The 25,236-nt window shown below is 40.5% G+C and overlaps 1 protein-coding gene across 7 annotated transcripts; it reads right to left on the bottom strand.

Annotated features, from left to right (window-relative positions):
* Nucleotides 1–456: 456 nt before the first annotated feature.
* mtus1a (microtubule associated tumor suppressor 1a) lies at nucleotides 457–25,162 on the bottom strand. 7 transcript variants are annotated; one of them, XM_054792754.1, is made up of 16 exons: nucleotides 21,709–21,962; nucleotides 20,838–21,145; nucleotides 18,287–20,324; nucleotides 17,217–17,445; nucleotides 16,222–16,440; nucleotides 15,091–15,183; nucleotides 14,617–14,769; nucleotides 10,132–10,355; nucleotides 5,926–5,992; nucleotides 3,486–3,700; nucleotides 3,224–3,329; nucleotides 2,939–3,012; nucleotides 2,761–2,853; nucleotides 1,944–2,060; nucleotides 1,777–1,874; nucleotides 457–1,338 (listed from the first exon to the last, which is right to left on the bottom strand). In XM_054792754.1, exons 3-16 carry the CDS (start codon nucleotides 20,240–20,242, stop codon nucleotides 1,110–1,112), a joined length of 3,873 nt encoding a protein of 1,290 aa, XP_054648729.1. In that variant the 5' UTR covers nucleotides 20,243–20,324; nucleotides 20,838–21,145; nucleotides 21,709–21,962; the 3' UTR covers nucleotides 457–1,109. The 7 variants fall into 7 exon arrangements, with proteins under 7 accessions (XP_054648729.1, XP_054648728.1, XP_054648727.1 ...); XM_054792753.1 differs by lacking the exons at nucleotides 20,838–21,145; nucleotides 21,709–21,962 and adding an exon at nucleotides 25,003–25,162; XM_054792752.1 differs by lacking the exons at nucleotides 20,838–21,145; nucleotides 21,709–21,962 and adding an exon at nucleotides 24,915–25,033.
* Nucleotides 25,163–25,236: the final 74 nt, after the last annotated feature.

The raw sequence follows: 25,236 nt of genomic DNA, 5'->3' as shown, positions 1-25,236 counted from the left end.
TGGACCAGAACAATTCCAACCAAGCTGACTGATGGGGTTGGGGCATGTTACCATGACGACAGTGTTGCGCTCCTCATCACTTCAATCAGTGCTTCTTTGATTTAAAAGTGTGATGCAGGAAAAGAAGACCATGAGAAGCAGTGAGAGATTTGCTGTGGTTTTGTAGCGAGCCACAAGGAGCAGAATCTGTTTTAAAAGCTGAAAAGTTAGCCCGGCTGACATCCTAATGTGCTCCGTATGTGGAATGTGTTACGCAGGCCCAGAACATGTTTTGTTTTCGTGCTGCTTTTTCCACATTCTCTTTCTGCACAGTAACGTTGTGCAGCTAGCTCACAGGACTTACCAAGTCATACGCCAAGAGAGTTTTGTTACCACAGTGCAAATATAAAATGATATACTGCAAGTAAGTCAACATATGTCAATATAATCACCAATTACAGCTTTAACCCTTGAAGTGAACTATATCAGGTTTAAAACTTAACTTTATTAATTGCATATTTCAAACAGGGTCAACACACCAATAATAGTATTTTCATACAAATTCTATTTTGGAGACGATTCCAAGATGCCGTGCTGCAGCAAAGTCTCTTCCTGCCAAAAGACCCCGGCTTTAAAGCTGTGTTTTTAACGAGGAGGGGGCGAAGTGTGCCAAGACTCAAACACACGCATAGAATGTGGAATGGTCCCTTGGTCAAACAAACAAAAATGGGGAAGGCCACCAGGTGTTAGACTGCACCTGCCACAACAGCTAAAGGAATAACGACATTAATAAATGGTGAGCAGCGCTTCACTGATATCACGAACGTTGAGCGGGTCAATCGTGCACAAAATGGTGAAATGGTGCATGCAGTGTGTGAGTGACTCCAGTGGTGACAAGGAAGAAAAATAGTGTTCCATGACAAATCCTGAGATTCCTTTCACTGCCCCTCCCGACGACTCCTCTACAGACCTGACAGCCAAAAGAACAATGTGGCCTTGCTTATTAAGTGCTTGTGTGCATCATTTTCATCAAGTTTGTGTCTCTGTGGGTAATGACTGAAGAAGCCGTCCCCACCAAGAGGGGCGACTTCAACAGGACTGTTTGCTTCCTGGAAGCAGGGGGGCCGCCGTTATCTGGGCGAGAGAGGGGGAGGAGAACATGTGCCAGGACTGCGAGGCGATTGGAGGCTGAAGGAGTGGGAAGGAGACATAGAGGTGGGGGACACCTTGTGAGGGCTGCTCAGGTCTCCGTTGTGGAGCTTCCACAGCAGCTCTTCATTCTCCATGGACAAACGCTTGTTCACCTTGGACTCCTTCTGGAGGGATTCCTGCAGCATGGCCTGCTCTGTGGACAGCTGCCTGCGGGCCAACAAAACATCAGCTTAGACAACATGCACAACACCAACCACACACTGCTGCTGCCTATTAAAACAGAATGGTTGGAGATGACCAGAATGTTTTCCACTGGGCATGTTGTGGATTTTTTTTTTCCCCCCGCACTCCAACTACACAAGTGGATGAAAGTACATTCATTCAAATGCATCGTTGTTTTAGTCGGTCAACACATTGTCAGAAACAAGTTCAAGTTCTTAAAGCATCAAATAAACCATATCAGCTATAGGAACATCTTATTTACTCTTGTGCGTGCATCCAGCATATATGGTTGGCAGTAGATACCATTAAAAGTGGCTGGCCTTCTCACAAGATGGTTTCACTGGGTAAAACACACATTGCAAAAGGTAACATAGGTGGTTAACTTCCCAGGAGCAAAGGAAACTGTTGGGGGTCACTTCTTACCTCCAAAGTGTGGCATGCCTCTCTATGCGAGCTTTGAGGTCCTCGTTCTCCTGCTGGACCCTTTTAAGGCTCTCATCCAACTTCACATTTTTCTCAACCTGGACAACAAAAGAAGTAAAAAGATATTACACTTCAAACCATCATCTGATCTTTGCTCAAGATCTTACAAGTTTGTCAACGTCCATCATCTTCTTCTCCCGCTGGTGTAGTTGTTTGTTTTTGATATCCAGCACCACCTTCAGGCTTTCCAGCTCCTGCTCCAGATACACAGTGTGCGAGTCCTTCTGCACGGACAGACAAATACATTTAGGAACTCCATAGGATCTAAAAAAAATGCAGCAACCCTGTGACACTCATACAATCATAAATGGAGATGTATGCTTCCAGCTTCCCAGCATGCCTTGCGGGACTTGTTTTGTTAAGTTCAAGTTATGTGTCCAGCGTTAACCGAGTTGTTTACTATTTCCCATAGCAGTAGTAGTTACGCTGTGTGTGTGTACTTACCTGTTACATGTTGTGCTTTCATTTTTGTGTTTACACCGTAATTATGCTAGTGTTTTGTCTAGTGACCCCCGTGTTCATTTCACTGTGTGACACGCTTTCCCATTTACAGATCCTCTTCCTTTAAAACACACTGACGCTAAATTTTGATGTCAAGTAGGGGGCCGCAAAATCGGGCCTGCGAGTTTGAGGCCCCCATTTTAGATAGAGGTAGCAGCTGTACATGGTCATTGTGTTACACTATGCTTTTGCCAAAGCTGCTTGCGTTATTTAACTACTGACAGCAGAGTGATTGAAGTAAGTTTCTTTAATTACTTAGCATGGCACAAATCCTGAGTGGGTTTAGAATCAATACCGATGTGGGGGCGGCAGCCGTACTTCACCACTGCACTTCTATTTAGATTAAACATCTGAATCAATTCATTTGAAAGACCATTTCCCCACCTGTACAAAAACATCATGACATAGTACAGAGAACAGTACCTGACTCTCAACGAGCTCCATCCTCTTGTTCTCCTCTGCTGTTAGCTTCTCCATCATGGCAGCGTTCTGCTGAGTCAGCTCTTCAATCTGTGCCTGCAGACAAAACATGAGCTTCATTTTTCCACGAGGTGTCCAGACAAGGTGGCAGGTTATTTGTGCGCCTCAAAGTCCAACTCACAGACAGAGTAGCTTCTGTGGCTTTCAAACTTGCACTCAAAGACTCCAGCTGCTGATTGTGGATATTTCCGAGCTCTGAAAATGTTATGGGATATTGTATTATTAAAAAGAAAAGGCAATACAATAGTGCATGAGTTAATGCATTTAACTTTGGGCAACTGGGATCTCACACAGCACAGCTTAGTCAACATTTACAATGGGATGTTTTTGTTTGTTTAAAATACAAACTAGTGTGTTTAACCTCAGAGGTTTCACTGTACTTGATGCAATGGCTCTAATCACTCACCTAGTAGTGACTGTTCATGTTGCTGCTTAGCACATTGCAGCTGCTCTATATGGCTGTGCTCCAATTCCAGCTTCACGGCATTTTGGCTGCATTCAAGTTCTGCCATCTTTTGGAGAAACGTAGGAGAGATTTAAATTACCACCACCACCACAACTTGACATGGATTCACTAATTATAATGAAAGTGTTCCCATACATTTACTTCACATGTACTCTGTAGCGGCACATAGAAAATGTAATAAGAGAGTCAATGAGTGGTAAACCTGCTGCTGTAGCAGAGCTTTGCACTTGTCTGCCTCCTCCTGGTAGCTGAGGTGGACCTTGTCGCACTCAGCCTGGTAGAAGACCTGCAGTCTCTGCTCCACCTCTTCCAGGTCCTGCTGGTGCTGCTCTTTCAATCTCTGCATTGCATTGTCCAGAGCATTCTGCAAGTCCTGCTTCTCCTTTTCCAGCCGTTCAGAGGAATTAACGGAGCATACTGCAAAATACAAAGTGCATTCAGTACACCTGCTCCCTTGATATACATGATATTGGTGGTGTGCTGTAGCTGTTCAAAGTAGAATGATTAGAGGAAAGAAAATCTGCTTTTTTTTTGTTAAAATTAGGTCAGCATGGTATTAGAATCAGTTTTCCATGACACAAATGACACAAGGTTCATGGAAACTCTTACCTCACTTGACTACATTTGCCAAATATGCCAGAGTTATTCATGGCCACAAGTTACACATTTTGAAATCTGGAACATTGGTAAAAAATAATTAAAAAAAATCATAAAAGCCATTGTGAACATTGTGCAAGCAGAGACTTTTACTCTTCTGTCTCACTCTGACCCAACGGTTTCTATTAGGGATGTCCGATGATATCCGTATACTGGCATAACAATAGATATCGATTCATATAGGTATTGGTTTTTATGCCAATAATGATGATATTGCCGCACGAGTGACAATCCACACAGCTACAACCTTGCTAGCTCAGTATGTCCGTGGTGTGGAATTGGCTCCACTACGATAAATTAATTTCCGTGAAGTAGGATACTTTCTTTATAAATGTAATATTTTCGTAGTTATGCACAGAAAACCTATTTATGTCATCTTCTAAATACATTAAACATTATTAGAGCCATCAAGACATGAAATAAGACCCGTATAGTCACATTTACATTTGTATTACCCAATATAGTAGACATAATCTGAGAAAATAAGCCATTTAAGACATTGTAGGGGAGCACAAATCGATGGCAGGCAGAAAGAGACATCGGGGGTTCAAAGTTGAGTTTTAGCTTGTTGTGTGCTATGGCCACAACAGTAACCAGTGTTATTAGATTATTATTATATTATTGTGCCTGTTGTGAGATCATTTAAACTGCAGTAATAGCCGGTTGTTTAAGTCTGGTGCTTCTGGTCTCAACGAACAATTACTGACACCTAGTGACCAATGTAGAATACTACAACCATTCAGTTGGTGGTCTTAAAGGCTTATACTGGATTTTTATTTGAATTTATTTTCATTTCATTCATTATTTTAGCCATTTTTATGCTTGAAAATGTTTAATTTGGCAAAAAAATCATACAACTTGCTTAAATATGTTTTAAAAATTTTTTTTTTACCAATAATAGGCCATAGTCAAACACGAAACGGCATCATTTATTAAAAACCTCGATAGAATGAGGGAGCGATGTTCGAGGGACGACTATACTAAGAGCTGAAGCAAATATTCTTGACCCCTTTGGTGGGTTACTCAAAATCAGGTGGCGAGCTACCTGTTGGAGAGCCCTGATCTACAGTATCAGGGTCTGTCCCGCAGAGGTCTGCATTCTGCAAAATGGTGAAAGTGATGTGGTCATATGAGCCTTTCAAGTCCGAATTCACCAGTGCAAACATACACCTTATGGCTCATCTGTTGACAGCAGGTCTATTTTATCACACATCTAAAGTTAGATGTAACAGATACAGCAGATGCAATACATGGAATCATTATTTAGAGTCACAGTTCTGGCAGAAATAATGTAATACTGTTTTAGGAAGAATGTAAAGACTGCAGGGGAAAGCGGAAGGAAGAAAGTTAAGGTAACCAACTTTTGTTCCACGTAGCACAAAGTCAATGCGATTTCAACTAAAGAATGTGTCAGAACAGTGCTATGCAGTTAAGAGTGGTCATGTGGAAGTCCCGAGGCACTTGTAACAAGGTGTGTGCATGCGAGCATGTGTGTCTTTCTCAAAAATGAAAAGAAAGTTGACAAATTGACTTCAAATCAATAACTTGGACAGCAAAGCATCTCATCGGAAGCGAAGACACAGAACACTGGTTATTGACTTAGGCAGTCTGCCTTTTTAAAATGGGTTTTGTTAAAAAGTAATATTTCCAATATTTTTATTTTTTGTGTCAAGATCTCATGCATGTATTGATATTCTTCTTGTTCACTATTACTAAAAGTTGTTTTACAAGAACATTTACAAGGTATTGAGTAAAAATTTGTGTTGCATGTTTGCTTTGTGAGCCGCGGATTCAAACTAGATGCTCAAAGCAAGCAAGGGATGACAGAATAAATGACCACAAAGAGTGATGATGGCTTTTAGCTATGGAAACATTATGAGCCTGACCGTATCGGCCATCACCGATTGATGGACTTACTGTAACGATATGAAACGTCAGGTATGAGACATGCGTCATTAGTGTGTACAATCAGCAGGTCATCTTACCCAGCTCTCCTCGGAGACTGACCAGCTCCTGAGATAGTTCTTTGCACCGCCCCATGGATTCATCACGCTGTACCGAAATGAAAACAGGACAAACTCTGAATGTTGTCAAAGTCTGCATTTTTGTGTTGAGACCACAAACAACAACACAAAACAGTGAGACATTAAAGCATAGTTGAATGAGAAAGTAAGATGAAACAGGAGTGCCACGTGCAAATATAACAGTACAAAATAAACTGCAGCCACTGAGAAAAGTAAACATCATCAGGAATAAGGGATTAGGGGAGGAGTATTAAACGCAAGACTTGATATTCCACTCCATGTTTACTGCTGGCACAGTTTTACTTCTGCCTTTTGACCGAGTGTGGGGAAGCAGCACTTGCTGCAGTGCAGTGCTCACTGAAAACCCTGAATCTGTTTAACTTCAGCTGCTCCTCAAACGACATGGTATTCTACACAAAATGGTTAAGAGAAGTTAAACATTCCCTCTCAATATAAAAACATGACACTGCAGAAAAGTTAAAGTTAGTTACCTGCTTCACATGACAGCGAGCAGTAAGGCAGCCTTTGCTGCCTGAACAGCCCATGATACAGCACTTGGATGCCTGGGTGCCCCTTCCCCCCACTGGGGTTCGGACACACGAAGTAAGCCAGGACAAGCAGCGGTCCAGGTGGTTGGACCACCTCCACTCACATCCTCCCTGATGATATTTGATGCAAGCCAGAAAAAGCTGCTTCACTAGCTGAGCTGACAGACTGCAAAGTGCACTGCTGTATTTAAAAAAAAAAAAAAAAAAAAAAAGCACATAAAAAGGGGCAGGCTTCCAAGGGAAGAACAGTCTCCTCCTCCTACCCACAGAGGTGAGGTCACTTTAAGACACCACTGCAAGAAGCCGGAATGGAACAACCAGATAAATGTACAGAGCTGCCCACAGCCTGATGGAGCACACGGCATAGTAAGATGTGTGGTGACCTTCCCAGGGGGATACAGGGAGTGTCTTCATTACTACCATCCCCCTTCTCATCCGAAGCAGCCTTAAATCATCCACAAACCTCTGCACCACTCCCTTACAATCATCTGCGGAGTACATGCTCACAATTCCACTGTTACACACCCACTCGCTACTGTGCCAGTTCAAACATCAAGTTTACTGTCAAGCAAATAATTTCACAGAAAGTGCTAAAGTGTCACTTTGACCAACCTCACACAAGCTAAATTAATCGTTTTTAAGCCTGTCCTAAAAAAAAATAAAAAAATCACTAAACGAGAAAACATTTCTTACTCTTTGTCCAAGGAGAGAGCCTGAGAAGTAAATTATATACTGCCATGTTTTGGTTGCCACAAGCTGACTTCTTGCGTGTAGTGGTAGTAGACGCTGAAGCTATGTTGGACGACACTGTACTTGTTTTGAAGCTTCCCTTGCAACACATGCATGCCGGCATGCACACAGGCTTCTGTAGTATGTAGGTGCTAAAACATTTTTGCAATCGATATAAGCAAGATCATGATTTTCACTGTAGAAAACCTTGTATTTGCATGCATTTCATGAGGCTATTTTTGGACATAATACCCCGTTCCTCATCAGGCATAGAATAACACATCATGAAGCTATTGCAGTGATGTTACAATTTCTTGGAAATGATGTTGAACATTGAATTGAGGCAATGATAAATATGGTAAATAATGTATCTCATGCCTGCTGGTTTCACAGCATGTAGTGGCTCCATAGTATCACACCATCCAAGCATGATAAGAAACCACGTGCAGTACTCGCGAAGGGATGCGGCTGCCTGCTCGTGTTACCATATCAAGTCAACAGCTGGGGCATTCTCACACTGTGATGGTAAGAGCTGTCTATTATTGGGCCTTTCGATTACTACTAGATTCCACTGTCTACCACAAGCACCGAAAGTGCCCTATTAATAGACCACACATACAATGGATGGAATTGCTTTAAAACTGTAGTAAATTATATTAAGGTGTGCATTGTGATTAGTGGTAGTAAGGTCAACAAGGCGAGGGGAGGAACAAATATCATGTTTAAGGGTGTAAGCAGTTTCAAAACCATGAAAACCCACAACAGGGAAATGAGACAAATATCAGTGATTGGGTGTAAGGTATCTGCTACTCAATGTGATCACTCTCAACACAACAAAAATATTAGGGTGCAAAGTGTCATATGAACTAGATGTGTCCTTGTGTTGATCCATATGTTGTACAAATACAGTCATTCCTCGTTTAACGTGGTTAATCGGTTTTACGGTCGACGGTGATGAGTGAATTTACACAAATTAGAATTCCCTCCTAGTTACAGCATAGAATATCTGTTTGCAATCTACTAAATACGCTTTTTAACATTATTTGAGCCCTCTAAGCATGAAATAACGCCCCTGTAGTCACCGTTACATTCATATTACCCAATATAGTAGATATAATCAGAGAGAATAAGCCATTTAAGACAAATGAATGTGACAAATTGTGTGTTGCAATAAATATCTTCCGGACATGTGGACAGGAAAGGACGGCAGGGAGTTCATAGTTGCGTTTTAGTTGGATTACGGCCTGTTGCACACACTATACTGATAGTCCTCGGGTTACGGCATTCCGTGTTTCGGTGCTTTGTGGTCACATATACACTCTCAAATTAAAAAGGTAATTTTGTTTTTCAGCATACGCAGTATGTGCAGAACACATGCTGCAAGGATGCAGTGTGTACTCTTCTTTCACACCATGGATGAATACTGTGCCTCATTCAAAGCTCTTGCACTTCATTATATCTCCCAAGCATAAGTCGGGCTCTTCTGGTGGAAATGCAGCAAGGAAAAGAAAAACAGTCACCGTGGAAGTGAAAATACACATTATACAGTACTGTAGCTCTGAGAGAGGACAAACACCCGCCTATATCGGTAGCACTTTTGGTATTATTAAACGCTCGACTATCATGACCACCCATTAAGGACATATGAAAGTGACAGTAATAACTAAAAACCATGATGGTCTCATTTTTTGTTCTCCTGCCTCTACTTCCTCAGCCCAATAAGCCACAGAGTAAAGTTTTTTTTAAGTAGTTTCATTTAATCCTTGTATTTAATCTTTTTATTACTGTATTTTAATGCTGGCTTTTAGGTGACGTTAGATCCGGTTGTCGTAACGTGCCCAAATAGCTGGGGAAGAGAAAGCATATTCATAACTGGAAGTCATGTAAAATCAGAGCAAAAATGCCGTATACATGCGCTGTTCTCGCATCAATACCAATTTTACTTGGAATGATAGTGCTAACCTAACGCTATCAATTTTACATCATGCAAACTAAAAATGCCTACATACACAATGATTGGATGAACACCTACCAGAGATAATTGAGTATTTCAATAATATTTCATTCATTCTTCAGAAATTTGTCTTCTAATGATGAGGCCATTTTTTTTTTTTTAAAAACAATGCAAAATTATTTTAAATAATAATAATCACCCCCCCCCCCCCCCACCACACACTTCAAAAGTAAGATCAGAAATAATCTAATCTAATGCAGGACTGGATTAGTAGCCAATTCATACTATACTTCTATTTCAAACCATCAAAATATAAACTGATGCTTCCAAAACACAAGGCGTTAAACAACTTAAGAGTCTAAATATAACTAGAGAATAAAAGAGTGCTACGTTTATGGAGAAATAAATATACCCGAATGTATGCTGTCAACCTTTGCAGTACAACTTTCTTAACAACCCTAATAGAACTCAGGCCCCGAGCTGTAATTTTGTTCATGACATAAATAAAAAAAGGGATGATGGCAAGACTGTGGGATTTGTGCTGCATCTTGAACAAACAGGCCTGCTCATAATGCACAGTAGCATGAATAATCCCTTGGGGTGCTACGCTTCTGGAAGCTAATCACATGACTTTACTGGGCAGGTCCAAATCAAACACGTTAAAAAAAACCTGTCCGGGTGATGAATTTCTGTAAATAGAGAGGGCATTTGACTTGTTGCTTTTCTTATCGTCACTGTAGTAACTGTATATAATCCATAATTTATTGTGTATTGACGTATCACGTTAAAAAAAAAAAAAGTATTTCCTTTTCACGCTATTGTCAAGACACTTGCACACTTAACATTACTTGATATTTGTGTGAGATAATAGTAGTATCATTGTGCAAAACTTTCAATTGTTAAAAAAACAAAAACAAAAAAAAGGAATTCTCATACCTCAGCCAGAGTTTGCTGCAACACAACGGTAACTGCCTCAAATCTGCAGTTGGAGGATGCAAGTAGTTCTGTGAGATGTTGGATCCTTTGGTCCTTTCTGTCACCCTGCTTGACACTAGGTGGTACCACATCTGGGCGTCCATTATTCTGCTTTGATTGAGATGTTGACACTTGCTGCAGAGGTGGTTGCTGGCGGCAACCGGCCTTTGGATTGTTGTTGTCCACTGTAAAAGAACACGCATCGAGCGTCGTGACAACATTCATGATCATCATCATGCCCCGTTCCTTAAACACGGCAGTTGGTCCAACAACACCCTCAACTCAATGCACTCTAAAAGATGCAGCAAGCTCCAGTGTCAAAATTGTGGATGGTTCTGCAGTCTGCAAATGTTTCATCCAATCAGCTGCACTGACGAGCCCCAGTGCGGCCTCACAGATAGCACGGACATAAAAATGGATCCTCTGAATTCAATTAGTTTTCCATTTCCTAATTCAGTCTAGAGCTCTGTGGATCTGGTGGTCACCACAGCAGCATGTCCTGCTACTGCAGTCTTGATTTAGATGAGCTTTATAAATATATCACCACCCCAAAAAAAGTACACGGTGCATCCATCCATCAAATGACAATAACCTCTATTTATAAATAAACTTTCAGAACACAAACTCCTAATTTTTATTTCACCAAATAGAAATGAAAAATATCAGGTTAAATAGTAGGAATATTTGAAACTTGTAGAAAACATGCTTCTCCAATGACAATGCCCAGGAGGAAACATTTAGAGTGTTGCGTAACATGGCAATAAGGCTAAGCTGAGACATACCCGGAATACCAGCTCTTGATTGGCGGAATACTGTACCAGCAGGGGAAATCGCGGGGTTGTCAATCTGCTCAAACAGTACTGCAGACAAGGTGATTAAAGTACTGATTTTAAAAAGATATAAAGCAACGTTAATACCTGACGCACTCTAACTGAATGAACTGCAATGTGCTCTGATCTAGGGTATTGAACAAAATCATTCTAGCCAAGTTTAAATTGTCACATCAGTGTATTTCTTCTAGCTTTTTTTATGGTCTCAAAACAAATGTGTTCCATGTAGGAGGCTGTAGGATATTGTAAAGGTTATGACCCATTATGTAGTGTAGTATTTTGCAGCAGAAAAAAAGCCTGCAAGCATAGGACAGTAGGAGGTGCACAATGAACAAGCTGTTATCTATGAGCAAGGGTGCAGGATCAAATTGCGACAGAATGAAATAAGTGAATACATCTTTCAATAATGACTTAAATGTGTCATTAATTCAATAAAATTGGAATTAAATACATTAATGTGTTATTAAATGTGCCATTAATTCATGAAATAAATAAAATACACCCGGGCTGCAACTAACGATTATTTTCTTGGTTGCTAGGCCTGTTGACCAGGGGTGTCCAAACTTTTTCCACCGAGGGCCACTTGAATATTCTTCACTTAGTTATAACCAATCCACTGAAGGTTGGTATATTTGAAGAAAACTGTGACATTTTAGCTTTGTGTTCTAATCAACAAAAGCACATAGTTATTAGTGTAATATTTTTTAAAATAATTAATTAAGGATAGGGCCAATTAAGGAAAAAACAACAACAACCTGGGGGACAAAAATGGCCTCCGGGTCACACTTTGGACACTCCTGCGCTCGATGGACCAAATCAATATGAACCAAACACAAACAGTGGTTTGGTTTGCAGCATATCAGATAAGAGGCAAAAATGTCAATCATTGTTTTCCAAAGTCAAAGCTGATGTGCACGAATACCTTGTTTTGCCTAAAAGTCAAACATAAACAATACAAACATCGGCTTTCATGGGTGATTAAGCAAACTAAAAAAGTATTCACATTTGAGAGGCTGAATTACATTTTTTCATCAATAACTGAACATATAACCATAAATTGATCAATTGAATAACAAAATACTAATCAATGGACCATCGATTCATGAAATACATAACATAATGTGTTATTAAATGTGTCAATAATTCTTTAAAATGACAGCTCATTTAATACAAAAACATACATCATGTAAATATTTAATCATTATTTCACTAATTAATTATTTTATGGAGCTGTCTTTTAGCGTTTGATTAATTAATCTATTTACTACTGTACTTTTGCTGTACAATAAAAATGGTTGGGATTAATGCACCTTGGCGGTCTTGCCATGTAGCCAATATTTGCTTACGAGTGCTACACATAATGATAGTACTGCTTGCTTGTCAGATTTATGATGGCAATGTAAACTATTAACATTGAACACCAAACTTTACTCATATAGTAAACATCTCTAATGTTTGTGATTCTAACTGAGCCTCTCTTCTCAGTACATAACCACCTAAAGTGGCTGAGGCTTGAATGAGGATGCCCTCTGCTGGCTGTAAAAGCAATGCACGACCAGATACTATGGGAATTTCGGTGAATAGGCTGAATCCATGATCAGAGACAGGGTCGATGGCTTGCAGCACACACTGAAACATTATGCTGCCAATAAATCAGGTGTTACCAACACATGTAACAGAACATTTCATATTCAGAATAAATATCAAACCAAATGTAATCACCCTAACTGATGACCTTTGAAATGACAGAAAAAGGACGTTGCGTGTGTATTATGTGTGTTAAGTCATATTTGTCATTTTTTCATCAAAGATGAGATATATCATCTGCAGAGAAACATGCTTTCATCTGTATGAAAAATAGTCCATAGAGGTAGAGATTTGAAGCATTATGTTACCTTCAACAATTATTCAAAGTGTGAGTTTGTTGGTACCAGAACATTCATTTTCCACTGTCAGTACACAACTGTCACATCAATTGTGTCCAGAGTAATGTAATGGGCCTATCGAGAAATCGTTCAAACTAATTTTCTAAGAATCCCTGTAGACTGCACAACAGTGGCATGTAAAGGGATATCACAACAGAGAACGGGTGATGATTGTGTTCTATTGTTAGCGCTCTATTGACACAATACCAGACAACAGTTTAGTGCAATAAAATTTGCATAAATTACATGACACACTTAATTGTTTGTTCACCAATTAATTATAACTGCTGCACCATATTAGGGTAACTTAAAAGCCAAACTCAAATACTTAATGATCCCATTAAAATGATACCCAACCTTTCAAAAAGAGAGTGAAATTAAATTATTAAATTATTTCACAAACTCTAGTTTTCCCACAGTACTGATCACCAGTTCCAGTGAGGGCTCCCATGGCTCAACCAAGCGACCAAAATAACCTATGTTCATTTCAGACTGAAACAGGAGATCTGGGTCTCTCTGTGTGTGGGCATATGAAATGTGATTTCAAACACAAGCATGCTCACTTAAAGTATTTAGCAACTAATGTAAGCAAATATCTTAAGTACTTTATCTGTTGTGAGAAAAAAATTATTGTTTTAAATCTTAACTATATCCTAAAATACTACCCTGCAGGCATTTAATGTCACTGCTACTGATAAATGAAAGATGAACCTCCTGATTTGCCAACAAGTAAACAACCGTGCTAAACATAGAAGCCCACATTTTACAGGTCAAGTAAATACCAAAACCTCAGCTAATTTAACTTACTAGAGAGACCACAAAGTCACAATAATATGTGTAGAATGCAAGATAACATAAGGTGACAAACCTGCTTGGAAAACCAGTGTGTTTTTCCTGCATCCTGACAGCAGCTGAATGTTTCGGAGTAAGCCCTTTGCTGTCAGACGCACGTGGATGTTTGAGGGGGAGAGCTTTGGAGACCATAACATCTCTCATAAATCAAGCAAGAAAGCCACTATTTTAGCCAAGTACACATAAAAAAAGCAAACAATTCTGAATACCAGGCTGCCGACAAAATATAAAATCAGTAAAAAGCACTCATTCTGTTGAGTGTTGGGGGGGAAAAAAATAAATAAAAGGACCAAGGTCAGCTGGCTATGTAGGACAGTGTGCTACATCTCACAAAAACCTTAATCCTGCTGGTAAAGCCCACAATTCCAGACTTGATGATGGCGTTGCTGTAGCTGAAGCAGGATGCTAGGGTGGCAGGGTTGAGCGGGGGTGGGGGTTATGGGAGGAGCAAACACAAACACTGCAGCCAATGAAAATTTTCACTTGCCCTCCATGTTCTCCATGCATTACTCTATTTCTTCCTGCATTACCAGCAGTGAGATGAGCAGACATGACAATCCAGCTCTGGGCAAGGTCTTGCCTGCTGAACTGAACTGACAACAGCCTGGTTGACACAGCTGTCCCCTAAGATACAGATTGCATCTTCCAATATTTCCTGTATTTTCAACTAGTTTCCACAAACATGTTAGAATGACTGGATTGTAATACGCTCTTACGATATTTCAGAGTAAATCGGAGATCACATACTCTACATTGTAAATTTAATGATGTTTACAAATAACATGGTAAAAAAAATAAAACAATTGCTCACTGTAGTGGACTCTAAAGAAAAACTTTACCTGGTCTGCTTGGTGTTAGATTAACTAATCTGGAAGAAGCAGATCTTTTCAAAGGGCTCGCTGTAGAAGTACAAGATCCTTTGCTGGTAATAGGAGCAGGCGTGCTTGTTGAGGGCATGACTGGAGAACACTTTCTGGCAGAGTCACTGACAACTGATAAAAACAGAACACAAGTAGTAAGAATCAAGTCATGGTGGAATTGTTTCAGATCATTCGCATATTTCACCTTTTTCATATTTCTTAGAATAATATGAAATGCATATAAATATTATAAATATAAATAATCAACGCTTATTACTCTAGATAACCTAAATAATGTTTAAAATGTTCAAAATAAATTGTGCACCCATGCAATATTTGTACAGACCAATTTACAAAAAACAAAACTGAAAGTCCTCTTAAAGAAGACTGGACTCATTATTAATACATGTACAGTACAGCATGTGTGTGTACAGTATATGAGTGTATTCTTACTTGGTCCATTGCTTTTTCCAGGGTTTGGTAAGAGTCTTGCTTTCAATCCAACAGTCTTGACAGTGGTTTGTTTACGTCCAGCACCTCCAGAAGCTGTTGGGCAAGCACAGACAAGTGGTTGAAAACGCAGTATATACCTGTACACATGTGAAGGCATCATCATTACTGCTACTTTGGTAGAAGTAATAAAATATTGTCTATCGAAGTTGTAATCCTACTTTAAAAATTGTACTTACTCCTCCAGTGCATTCTATAATTCCCATGAAATATAGCCAACAATGGGATGATACAAAAGCGATAGGATCCAATGAGCAGGCATGTCAGGAGGGTGAGATCACAGTTAGATCCTGCTCTCCTGTCTGCCACTTTAGAATAATTTGTAAAAATGTGAGCAGGAAACTCTGTCCAAGTGCAGCTTCGAAGTCCTGTGTAACCAGCCATTGGTCTTCAATGGAAAATGAATTGGAGGATTGTTGCTCTTTTATGAGTCCCAAACATCAGTGATACTGCCGTATGTCTACCATATACGCCTCTAGGCAGCGGTGTGTGTGAACTAGACTGGAACAGAATCTGCTGCCATGACAACAAACAAGAGCAGAGGGGGTCCCAGTTAAGGAAAGATTCTCTCAACCAATCAAACTGCCATGCTGCTGATGCTCAGATTTTATACATAGTACCAGGCAGTCAGTCAATACCCTTACACATTAGTCCCTCCAAGTTCATGAGCAACATGCAAGGTTTGATGTGCTCAGTGACATCAAATCACTAAAGAGGACAATAATAAAAAATATAAACAACATTTTATTGACAGTGTATTATTTTTACCCCACCTCTTGACCAAAGTCAGCTGGGATAGGCTCCAGCAGACCCAATGAATATCATTTTTATGACACCAAATCTTCCTCTTGGCAGACGAAGAGCTATTACGAGGATTTGCCCGCAGTGGCTTTTCAGCCAAGTCTAGCCCTTAAGTGGGTCACGATCTAGGCCCCTCCCATTCATGTCCAGATGTGTTCAAATAAAATCTTGACTTGACCCTGAAAAACAATCTGCGTAAACCTGATTTCATACTACCATTATTAAAATGATATATTGGAAAGCTTATGTAAAACTCTGATAGGTTCATTGCACCTTCACCCCGATCTCTGCCCACACTGCCTCCATTTTGGCTCCTGGATGGCACTGGGGTCTTGCGAGGTAGTCGAGAGGTAGGAGTAGGGGGAGGGCCCATAAGAGACGAGCGCGTGGGAGTCTGAGGAAGTCGGGATCCATTCAGCTGGGGCTTAACACTTGCTGATGAGGCTGCTTCAAGGGACTGCTCTCCTGTTGCCTGAGCCCTCTGACTGCCTGCTGTGAAATGAAATGTTGGAGATGAGCAGCCAAGGACTTTTTAGGTTAGACAAGTGCATAAAGGCCGTTTTTCAAGCAGAACGACAAGAACTTCCCTCTTTCTGTGGTCAATACAGCAATTTACCTATCTAGCCTAACCTAAACAATGTAGTAAACAAACTACAAACAGTAGTAAAAAATGACTACTGATTAACAAAAAAAATCTGACCTAATTTAATAACTATACTTCAAATAGAAATTAAATAAAACTTACCAATGTTACATACTACAGCCAACATGTCAGACTTACATCATCATAAAATTGCAACTAAAGTAGGGAGAATGTCTCCTTCTAGAATGTGCCTGTAGTTGAACTTGTGTTGGAGGACTACTACTACTACGACCACTACTACTACTACCAACATTGCATTTTTATTGCAACAGCATTGCAGAGTTTTACACCTCCCTTTCCTTCCCATGTTTTTCCACACACTCAGGAGAGGAAGAGTCCTCTTCCTTCCCTAGGACTCCCCTTACAATAAAGAGCAATGGAAAGCTGTATAGACATGACATGACAAGAAACCAGTGATAAGAGCGCTCGTTTTGAGGGCTTGAGCCCCCATATTAAAAGTGTGAAATATCCCCCTCTAATGGAGAACCTGCTTAAATACAATCCCCCTCGAATGGAGAACCTGCTTAAATACAAACTGCATACTTGCAGAAATACTCTACTCCACTAGTATACAGCATGTAGTCCCCTCCTGCCAAAGTTAATGAAATGACACATTTTTTTTTACCTGCAATGCTATTCTGCGTAGACTGTGGCGTGCCTACACTTTTAGGCATCCTGAAATCAACCCTTGAACTGGTTACTTGTCTCTGCCTGACAGACTGACTAGCAGGTCTGGGACTGGCAGTTGGAAGATGTGAAAGTGATGTCCCTCGTGATTGTCTTGGAAATGTCTGTCCTCGAGCCCTGCTCTTAGTCTGATCCAAAGAGGATCCAGGTGCTCTGCCAGATTCTGTCTGCAAAGATGTTTGTGTAAGATTCCCAAGTTTTGGAATTTTTACATTATTACTAATACATCAGACATTACAGACCTTTCAAGTACAGTGGAACCTTGGTTTTTGTCATTAATCCGTTCCAAAAGGTCAGATGAAAAACAAATGTTTGAAAACCAAATACATTTTTCCCATAAGAAATAATATAAATCCATTTAATCTGTTCCAGACACCCAAAAACATTAACACAAGAGATAATTTAAAGAGAATAATCCTAGTTTTGCATGTAGAAAACAAAGTGAAATACATATAAATGACAAACGGAAGAATCATCTAATACTCAGAAATACGCAATGGTCTTAAAAGCCTCATTAGCCCACAGCGTACTGTGCTTATTCGGTGAAGAAAGGAGACAGACATGAGCTGTTCATCATTCTGTGTGCGTTCTATAAACAAACAAACCACCTATACACACACAATAAAGATGATTAAAGCATTCCCTGACCAGAATCTCTATATAGTCGTCCCAACTCCAAAAGAACCATTATCCTTTCTTCACAGAGTCACTATGTGTTGATGCATTCTTTGGGCACTTGATTCCGTGGACTAATTTGTTAGACGCACATGTTTCACCGTACCAAGACATATTTTTGGCAATAATTTGCGCTGAAAACAAATCATACAAAAACTGGGGTGTATAAACACCGAGGTTCCACTGTAATGTAGATTACATTCAGGTCTAGAAAATATTTGTCTCAAAATATTTGGAACTGTTGTTTACATATATGTTAAACTCATATACAGTACTTCAAAAATATATAGGTAGTTGATTTGCATACTATTCATATGACAAACTTTTACTCACCACCAGGCTGATCTTATTAACTTCTCTTGTGGAGTTGCCCACAGCTCTTTTTGTGCCCTCAGCCAATGAGGTCAGTTTACTCTGGGAAGAGTTGCTTAGAGTCCGTGGTTTGGTTTGTTTTTCATTTCTGGGGAATGTAATGTTATTTGAGAACTTAGTAGTTGTTATCCTTTCCTTAGGTGTCCGAGATGAACATGGTAAACTCTCTGATGAGCATCGAGGCCTTGTTTTGACGCAACTCAAAGTTGAGCTTGACTTGACCTCAATTTTGTTTGACGTGTGCTTCTTGGGAGTCCGTTTAAGATCTTTCTGCACACTTTTATCAGGAGATGTTTCAAAGGATGACAGAGAGACATTTTGGTTGCCAGTGCAGTGAGATGGAATGTCTACTACTTGGCATGAGGCCGTTTGCTCATTCTCAGAGCTGACAGTGCTGAAACATGCTGTTTGAGCAGTTTCACTTGCTGTGGTGGATATGCTACTGTTGCACTTTCCATTCCCCGCACTATCCTCAGGTGACTGTATGATTGTCACACCCAAGGGAGCACCCCTTGGATTGACTTGTTTCTGGGCATTGTTTTCTCTTTTATCAGTGGCAGAAACAAAGGCATTAGTATGAATTCCTTTTCTGCTCTTGGTACCTATAGGAGCCTCAATGTGTTTGCTGTGCAAATTTGCTTGCAGTTGTTTCTGTTGTAGAGAAGATCCTGAACCTACAGTTCTAGCGACAACTTTAGATTTTGCATTACTCAAGTCTGATTTAGGACACTTCTTAATCTCTATTTTATTGACTTTGCTGGCAGGCTGAGACAGTCCCATGGCCAAATTTGTGGAAGTGACAGATTTTCGCTGCTTTTCAGCTGGTAATAATCTTGGACTGCCTGTACTTTTGGTGCAAGGAGATTCGGAAAGTGAGGGAAGTATTTTAATGCCAGTGTTTGGTACCGGTGTGGAAGTCTGACTATCTTTATTCAGATCATGCATAGGTGACAGATTGGGCACAAAGGTCGTGCCTTTTTCTGGAGTGAATGCCGCAGAGTAAGGTGCCACCGCTGCTTCCATACTTGTCAGTTGAACTGGTTTATCATCTGGAGATGCTTCGCACAAAAAGGTCATGAAAAGACCTCCCTGAGTTCCACCTGGCAGAACCACAGGAGAGGTAGCCGCACTCAAATTGTCTTCCTCAGGCAGCTCCCAGTGGTCTGCCAGGGTAAAAGTCATGCCAAGGTATGAATGCTCTGTCTTCACCTCAGCTACATTCTCACACACATCTGGCAAGGTGGGCGTGGTCAAAATCTTTGCTTCATTCTGAAATTCTGCAAGCGCTGTGACTGGTGAGATGGAGGATTCATCGAGGGAAGAAAATACCAAGAGGGACTGGTCCGCCAAACAAAAACTGTTGCTCCTTATCACCATTTCTCCAGAGCTCATAGAGAAGCAGTCGTTCTCAGCTGATCCATGCCGAGAACTCTCACATGAACTGATTTGGCCTTCTTCCCCTGTCCCAGCAGAGTCTGGAGAAGTCACTTTCTTATCACTTACATTTCCCTTGCTCCGACTGAAAGAGCAGTACTCCTGTGTCTCTTGGTTGCCCTGTGAGCTCAAGTTTTTATTGTCAAAATTCACATGATCACCGAGAGAAGTGGTGATACATGTTTGGGACAGGCTCATGCTTGTGTCACCGAACAAATTCTGCTGTAGTAGGGCAGTGCCTTGCAAGCTATTCAAAAGAAAGCCTTCTGTGATGCAACGGTCCAGCATGTTGATGTCAGGAGAGCTGCTGGCTTCTCTGTCACTGCGAGTAGAGACACTACTGGAGGAGTCCGGCGATGGGGACAGGGATCCATTGTCGTAAAGACTCCCAGGTGGGAGCTCAAGCTGTATGTCTCTGCGTGGCAGAGGAACTGTGGTCCCAGTGTGTTCATTGTAAGACATAGTAAATGCTGAATTAGGCATTGAAGTGTTTGGACCGAGTCATATCTTGGAAGCTATCAACTTCTGTTTGGCAGTATCAGTCAAGTTGATCCTCAATGAACATCTGTGAACAAGAGAAACATTTTCACATATCAAAATAATGTTGATACAGTATCCATACCACCATCTATACAAAAAATAATGAGAACATTTAAAGGTAACACCATTTTAGTTTCTCATATTATGCCAAACTTTACAATGACAGGTAAGGCTGTATGCTTAGGACACGCTCTCGTCAGTGCTGACCAGTGTAACAGTAGCTAGATGAGCAAATTATTCATGACTTAGTTACATAAAAAATGCAAAGGTCCTTGGGATTATTCTTGAGCAACATCCAAATTCAACACTTAGCTAATTACAAATATTGCTGTTGCTTCACTTCACTAGTTGAACACAACAGCTAAGGAAACATTTTCACCCCCCATTGAGCTACCAGCAGCACACATTAAAGTAAAGCTAAGACACATAAGACTCATAAAACATTAATACGCCTGTAATAATACATTGCAGTTAACTTTTTTTTTATTGTCAACTCACATTTATATGTAAGCAGACCGGTCTACTACAACAAACGCACCGTTATATCAATGAAGAACATCAAATCACCAGTGAAATTATGGTAAATGGTTCCAGTTCGCAGACTGCCATCCGTGCACATTTCATTAAGATACAATTCCACTTAAGGCAAAGTGGAAAATAACTCAAATAATTCTTGCGGTAGCATTTTTTCCACTTCAAATGGATCTTTTTAACTCATTTGCGAAGGCATTTGTTTGCAACATCAAACAGCACATGTCGAAATACTATTCTTGATGGATGGGAGCAAAGTCCTGTGCTGCAACAAGTGCAGTGATCCAGAGAGCAACCTCCTCAGGGACATGGCAACTGCAAGCGACAGGGTAAAACAACATTGTCTGAGCTCTTGGTTATTCTCTCTCTAATTTAACAGTTATATAGACAACAACAATGGAAATAGTTGCGTTAAAAACAGTCACGATTGTAGCCTCATTAAAAATTAATCTATGTGAAATTTAGACGTGTGTGATGTAATGGAACATTTTACCACACTAAAGTTTTCATTTTAAATGTGAGGTGGGCGCTGCTCACGGCTGTATAGAATTACTTTTTCTACAAATGAACAAGCGACTTGATTTTACAAACAGATTCAAACGTGTCATATTGAGAAAGCATGACACACTCTACAAATGTCAACACTGCTGTTGGAGTTAGGCTTTCAAGCAATGTAAAAAATGAAGTAGTTGATTGATAAGGTGTGAATATGAAACCTTGGTAGGACCTGTTCCTCTAAGAGCAACGAACATAGACAAGACGTGCTTGTCTGATTGTGTTGTGGAAACGTGTGAGAATGAGCCTAACAATCAGCAAATGATACACATTACAAAACATATACCGATCAACTGAAGCATGAACACACCATTTATTCTCACCTTTACGACTCCCAGCGAGGAAGAATATGCCCGCCAAAAGTCGAATCCTTTGGTGTATCAAACCAACCAATCATGTATCGTCTTCTCTCTCAAGACTCAAATTATTCTGCAAAGAAGTGCTGCTTTTCCTCCAAAGTGCTAATTTGCGCTAACTGAGCAAGCAGCTGTGAGAATCACTAACAGCACCCGTCCAGACGCAGCTCCCTCCTCGTGTTCAGAGCAAACCGTGCATCACTAATGACACATTCTGAGTGAGTGAGTGAGTGAGTGAGTGAGTGAGTGAGGGTGCCCCCCGTGCTGACTTTAGATCCTCTTTTTGTCTCTTTGTCGCTCTTTGTAAGTGGCGACATGACTTATGCCACTTGTGGCAGAGATTACGTCAAAGGCTGCCCAGATCCGAGTTAACGAAAATATGAACATGTCACCCTATCCTTGCCAAGACCAGTGAGGGGGAGTGGCAACAGACTGTCAGGCTTACATGGTATTCACTGTTGCTAAGCAGCCAAAGTCTCTCTTTTATGAGGGAATGGATCAGGCGGCTTTTTAGCAAGGGATAAGTGAAAAGGGGAGTGCAGTGGCACAGAGCAAGGCAGCAAAATTCAAAATGACAGGCCCAAACTAAAGTTTGCATGGAAACTTGCTTCGTAAGAAAAATACAAGATACACTGCAGCACAAATGATCATACACTCAAAACTGTCACACACCATGGGCTCATGCTGAACACAAACAGCTTGACACTTGATCCCAACACTGCAGCGGTGGTGTGACACCAGATTCTAAGACATGCTATTTCTGCTTAATCTATAGAAGGCCCCCAGGAACTACAGTCTAATCTTTACAGGAGGCCACATATAAATCATGGTGCACAATGCTCATTATCTTAACATACACTCGTTATCTGGAGGATACTTAAATGTTCAGGATCAGGTTTTATTACCGTTGTTAAGATAACATCAATTTTCACATGCAAACCAAACCACCTAAATATTACACACTCTGAATTGCATTAAACACATTTAGAGGGTCTCATAAATGGCCTCTAAAAATTTTTAAGATGTCTGTTATCAAAGTTTCAGCGCGCCTCTATTCCTGAAGTCCTTTGGCTGCCGTGCAAACAGACTGTAATGGCCTCCCCCGTCTTTGCATGGGTGACTGAAAATGTCAGTATCACACAGCAATAGCTATCAAAAGCCAAGACACAGGCCTAAAGCAGGGTGACAGGTCATGATGGGGAATTCCAGACAAAACAAAATAAGGACAAGGGTGTCCTCTGTATGGGAACGCAACTACAGAGATGAGCCTGTGTGCAGCAAATGCTTTCACCAGACACAAATGAGTCAGCGTTTTGAGTCCCTTTTTAAAAATGTTCAAATTTTTCTTTTAAAACTGGAAGTTGCAAGTATCACGTAACACAAAAGTTAGTATATGCTTCACATTTCAGCACCTATTTTATTATACCTTCTCAAGGGTCAAAACTATAGAAATAAAACTTGGATACAAGTAAAAGGCCCAAACACTTTGCAGCGGAACGGAGTCCGTGGACGTCCTCAAACACCGTGCACACAAAGATCACTTTTTTTTTTTTTAATGGGCATCCTAAAAGGCTCAGTTTCTTTTACAAGTTGTAAAATACAACATGATGTAAACACACTCATACAACCTGATTCGCACACACACATAGCCGCACTAGCATGCTCTGCTAAACTGAGCTATCCCTGCTAGCTTCCAGTCACACTCCATAAGAGATGCGTTTCGACATTTTTTTGTCCACTTTCGCCGGTGTTTCAGGCCGCCGTTTCAACATGTTTAGTTTGGGATGGGGAGGGTTAGTGTTTGTGAGGAGATTCCGCCACGATTGAGCAGTCCGCTGAGGAAATATATCCCCACACCACGTTCCTTCTCCTCACAATGAAAACATTACATTCACATGATGTCAATTTAGCTACTAGCCGGCTAGCTTCGCCACACACTCACTCGCAGCGTGTCAGCGCTGCGCTCATAACACCTCAGGCCACTTCCGAAAGGTAACGCTACATACTGGCGCTGCCGCCACTGCTGCTGTGTTTTTGTGTTTAAGTTTGGAAAAGTTAACGCTAGGTGTAGCATTCGTGTCATGTTGCTATGTGAAATCAATGCGCACAGGAAGAAAGTTCCGGTAATGCTTAAAACGACTTACGTACGGCAAAATGCTGTTAAGTATTACATGTTAAATGAATGTGCCTGTTACTGCATGGTCACAGCATGTACATAAAAAAATAAAACATTGTTGGAGACTTGATGCAGCTTGAAGTCAACATCCTCAGTATTTCTTAGTTTTATTTAGTGTCTTCTTAGTTTATGATTTTTCTATTTGTATTTATTCCCTTCCCCTAACACTGCAGAAGGTTAATAGTTAGTTTATCTCCAACTTGCTTCTTGATATATTGTTTAAACATCTTCCTTTCTTTACACGCAGGAAGTGAACCCTTCAAAAATTGTGTGAATGAGTTATCAGTAATAGACATGGGGAAGGAGTATATAAATTCCGCTACTTCCTACTCCTCTTCGGACATGTTGAGCGTGATGTTTCTGAATGTAACTTGGTAAGCATTTCTGAAACAAAATACGCCATGATATTTTCTGTCCATAATCTTGGCTCTGAAATTGAAAACGAGAATTGCTGTACAAGCATCACTTAGAAAAATCGACTTAAGTATTCACATGACATGCAAACTCACCTGCTTTCACACACGAAGTGATTATTACGTTTCACCATCATAATAAACGTAAACCCTTGCACCCAATTGACGGATTATCCTGCTCCAACAGGTGTACTCCATAAATAGATCCGGAGAAAGTATAGGGAGAAGCTACAAATAGCTGGGGAATGCTTATCCAGGTTCTTAAATGTTTGAGGTAACGCTACATACACCCCAAACCAATCAACCCATATCTAAACGCTTTGGGATATCGCTACAATACAAGACCGCAGTACGACGAAAGTGGTATCCCAACTGATTAGAAAGCACACACGTGCCATTATCGGCTAGGCTCGGCTCAACTGCCTTTAATAGTTTAACAAGTTATACGCTAAAAGTCAACTATTAGGCACCCCATTAGCATCATGTAACGCCGTTAGCATACGTCACGCCATACATTTTAAACATTTTGCACCTAAAATGACACATTTAAAGTACATTGTAAGTCAATGACAAGAGCAGCCTACCGGGCAGACGATGAAATGAGTCAGATGACGAGTTTGGTTGTAGTTTTATATACATTAAAACAAAGAATTCGGACTTCAAAGTGTGTACCTGTCACAGGAGCGCGCACAAACATCGCGTGCGCGCACTAGATGAGATCCATAATGAATTCCTCACATTGCGTCACTTCAACAGGCAACTTTTATGTCATATGATGTTTCTGCTTGGTCATGTGGGGGAGCTAAGATTCTTTCTTCCTACATTAATGTTAAACCACTTGTTTGCTTGGACTTCGACCCCACAGCAGGAGCAATAAAATGGCAGGTGCTTGAATGTTTGCATGAC

The sequence above is a fragment of the Dunckerocampus dactyliophorus genome, chromosome 11 (genome assembly GCF_027744805.1).
Source record: "Dunckerocampus dactyliophorus isolate RoL2022-P2 chromosome 11, RoL_Ddac_1.1, whole genome shotgun sequence".
Classification (NCBI taxonomy): domain Eukaryota; kingdom Metazoa; phylum Chordata; class Actinopteri; order Syngnathiformes; family Syngnathidae; genus Dunckerocampus; species Dunckerocampus dactyliophorus.
Note: the sequence above shows the minus strand (reverse complement) of the source record. Positions and strands in the feature narration are given on the sequence as shown.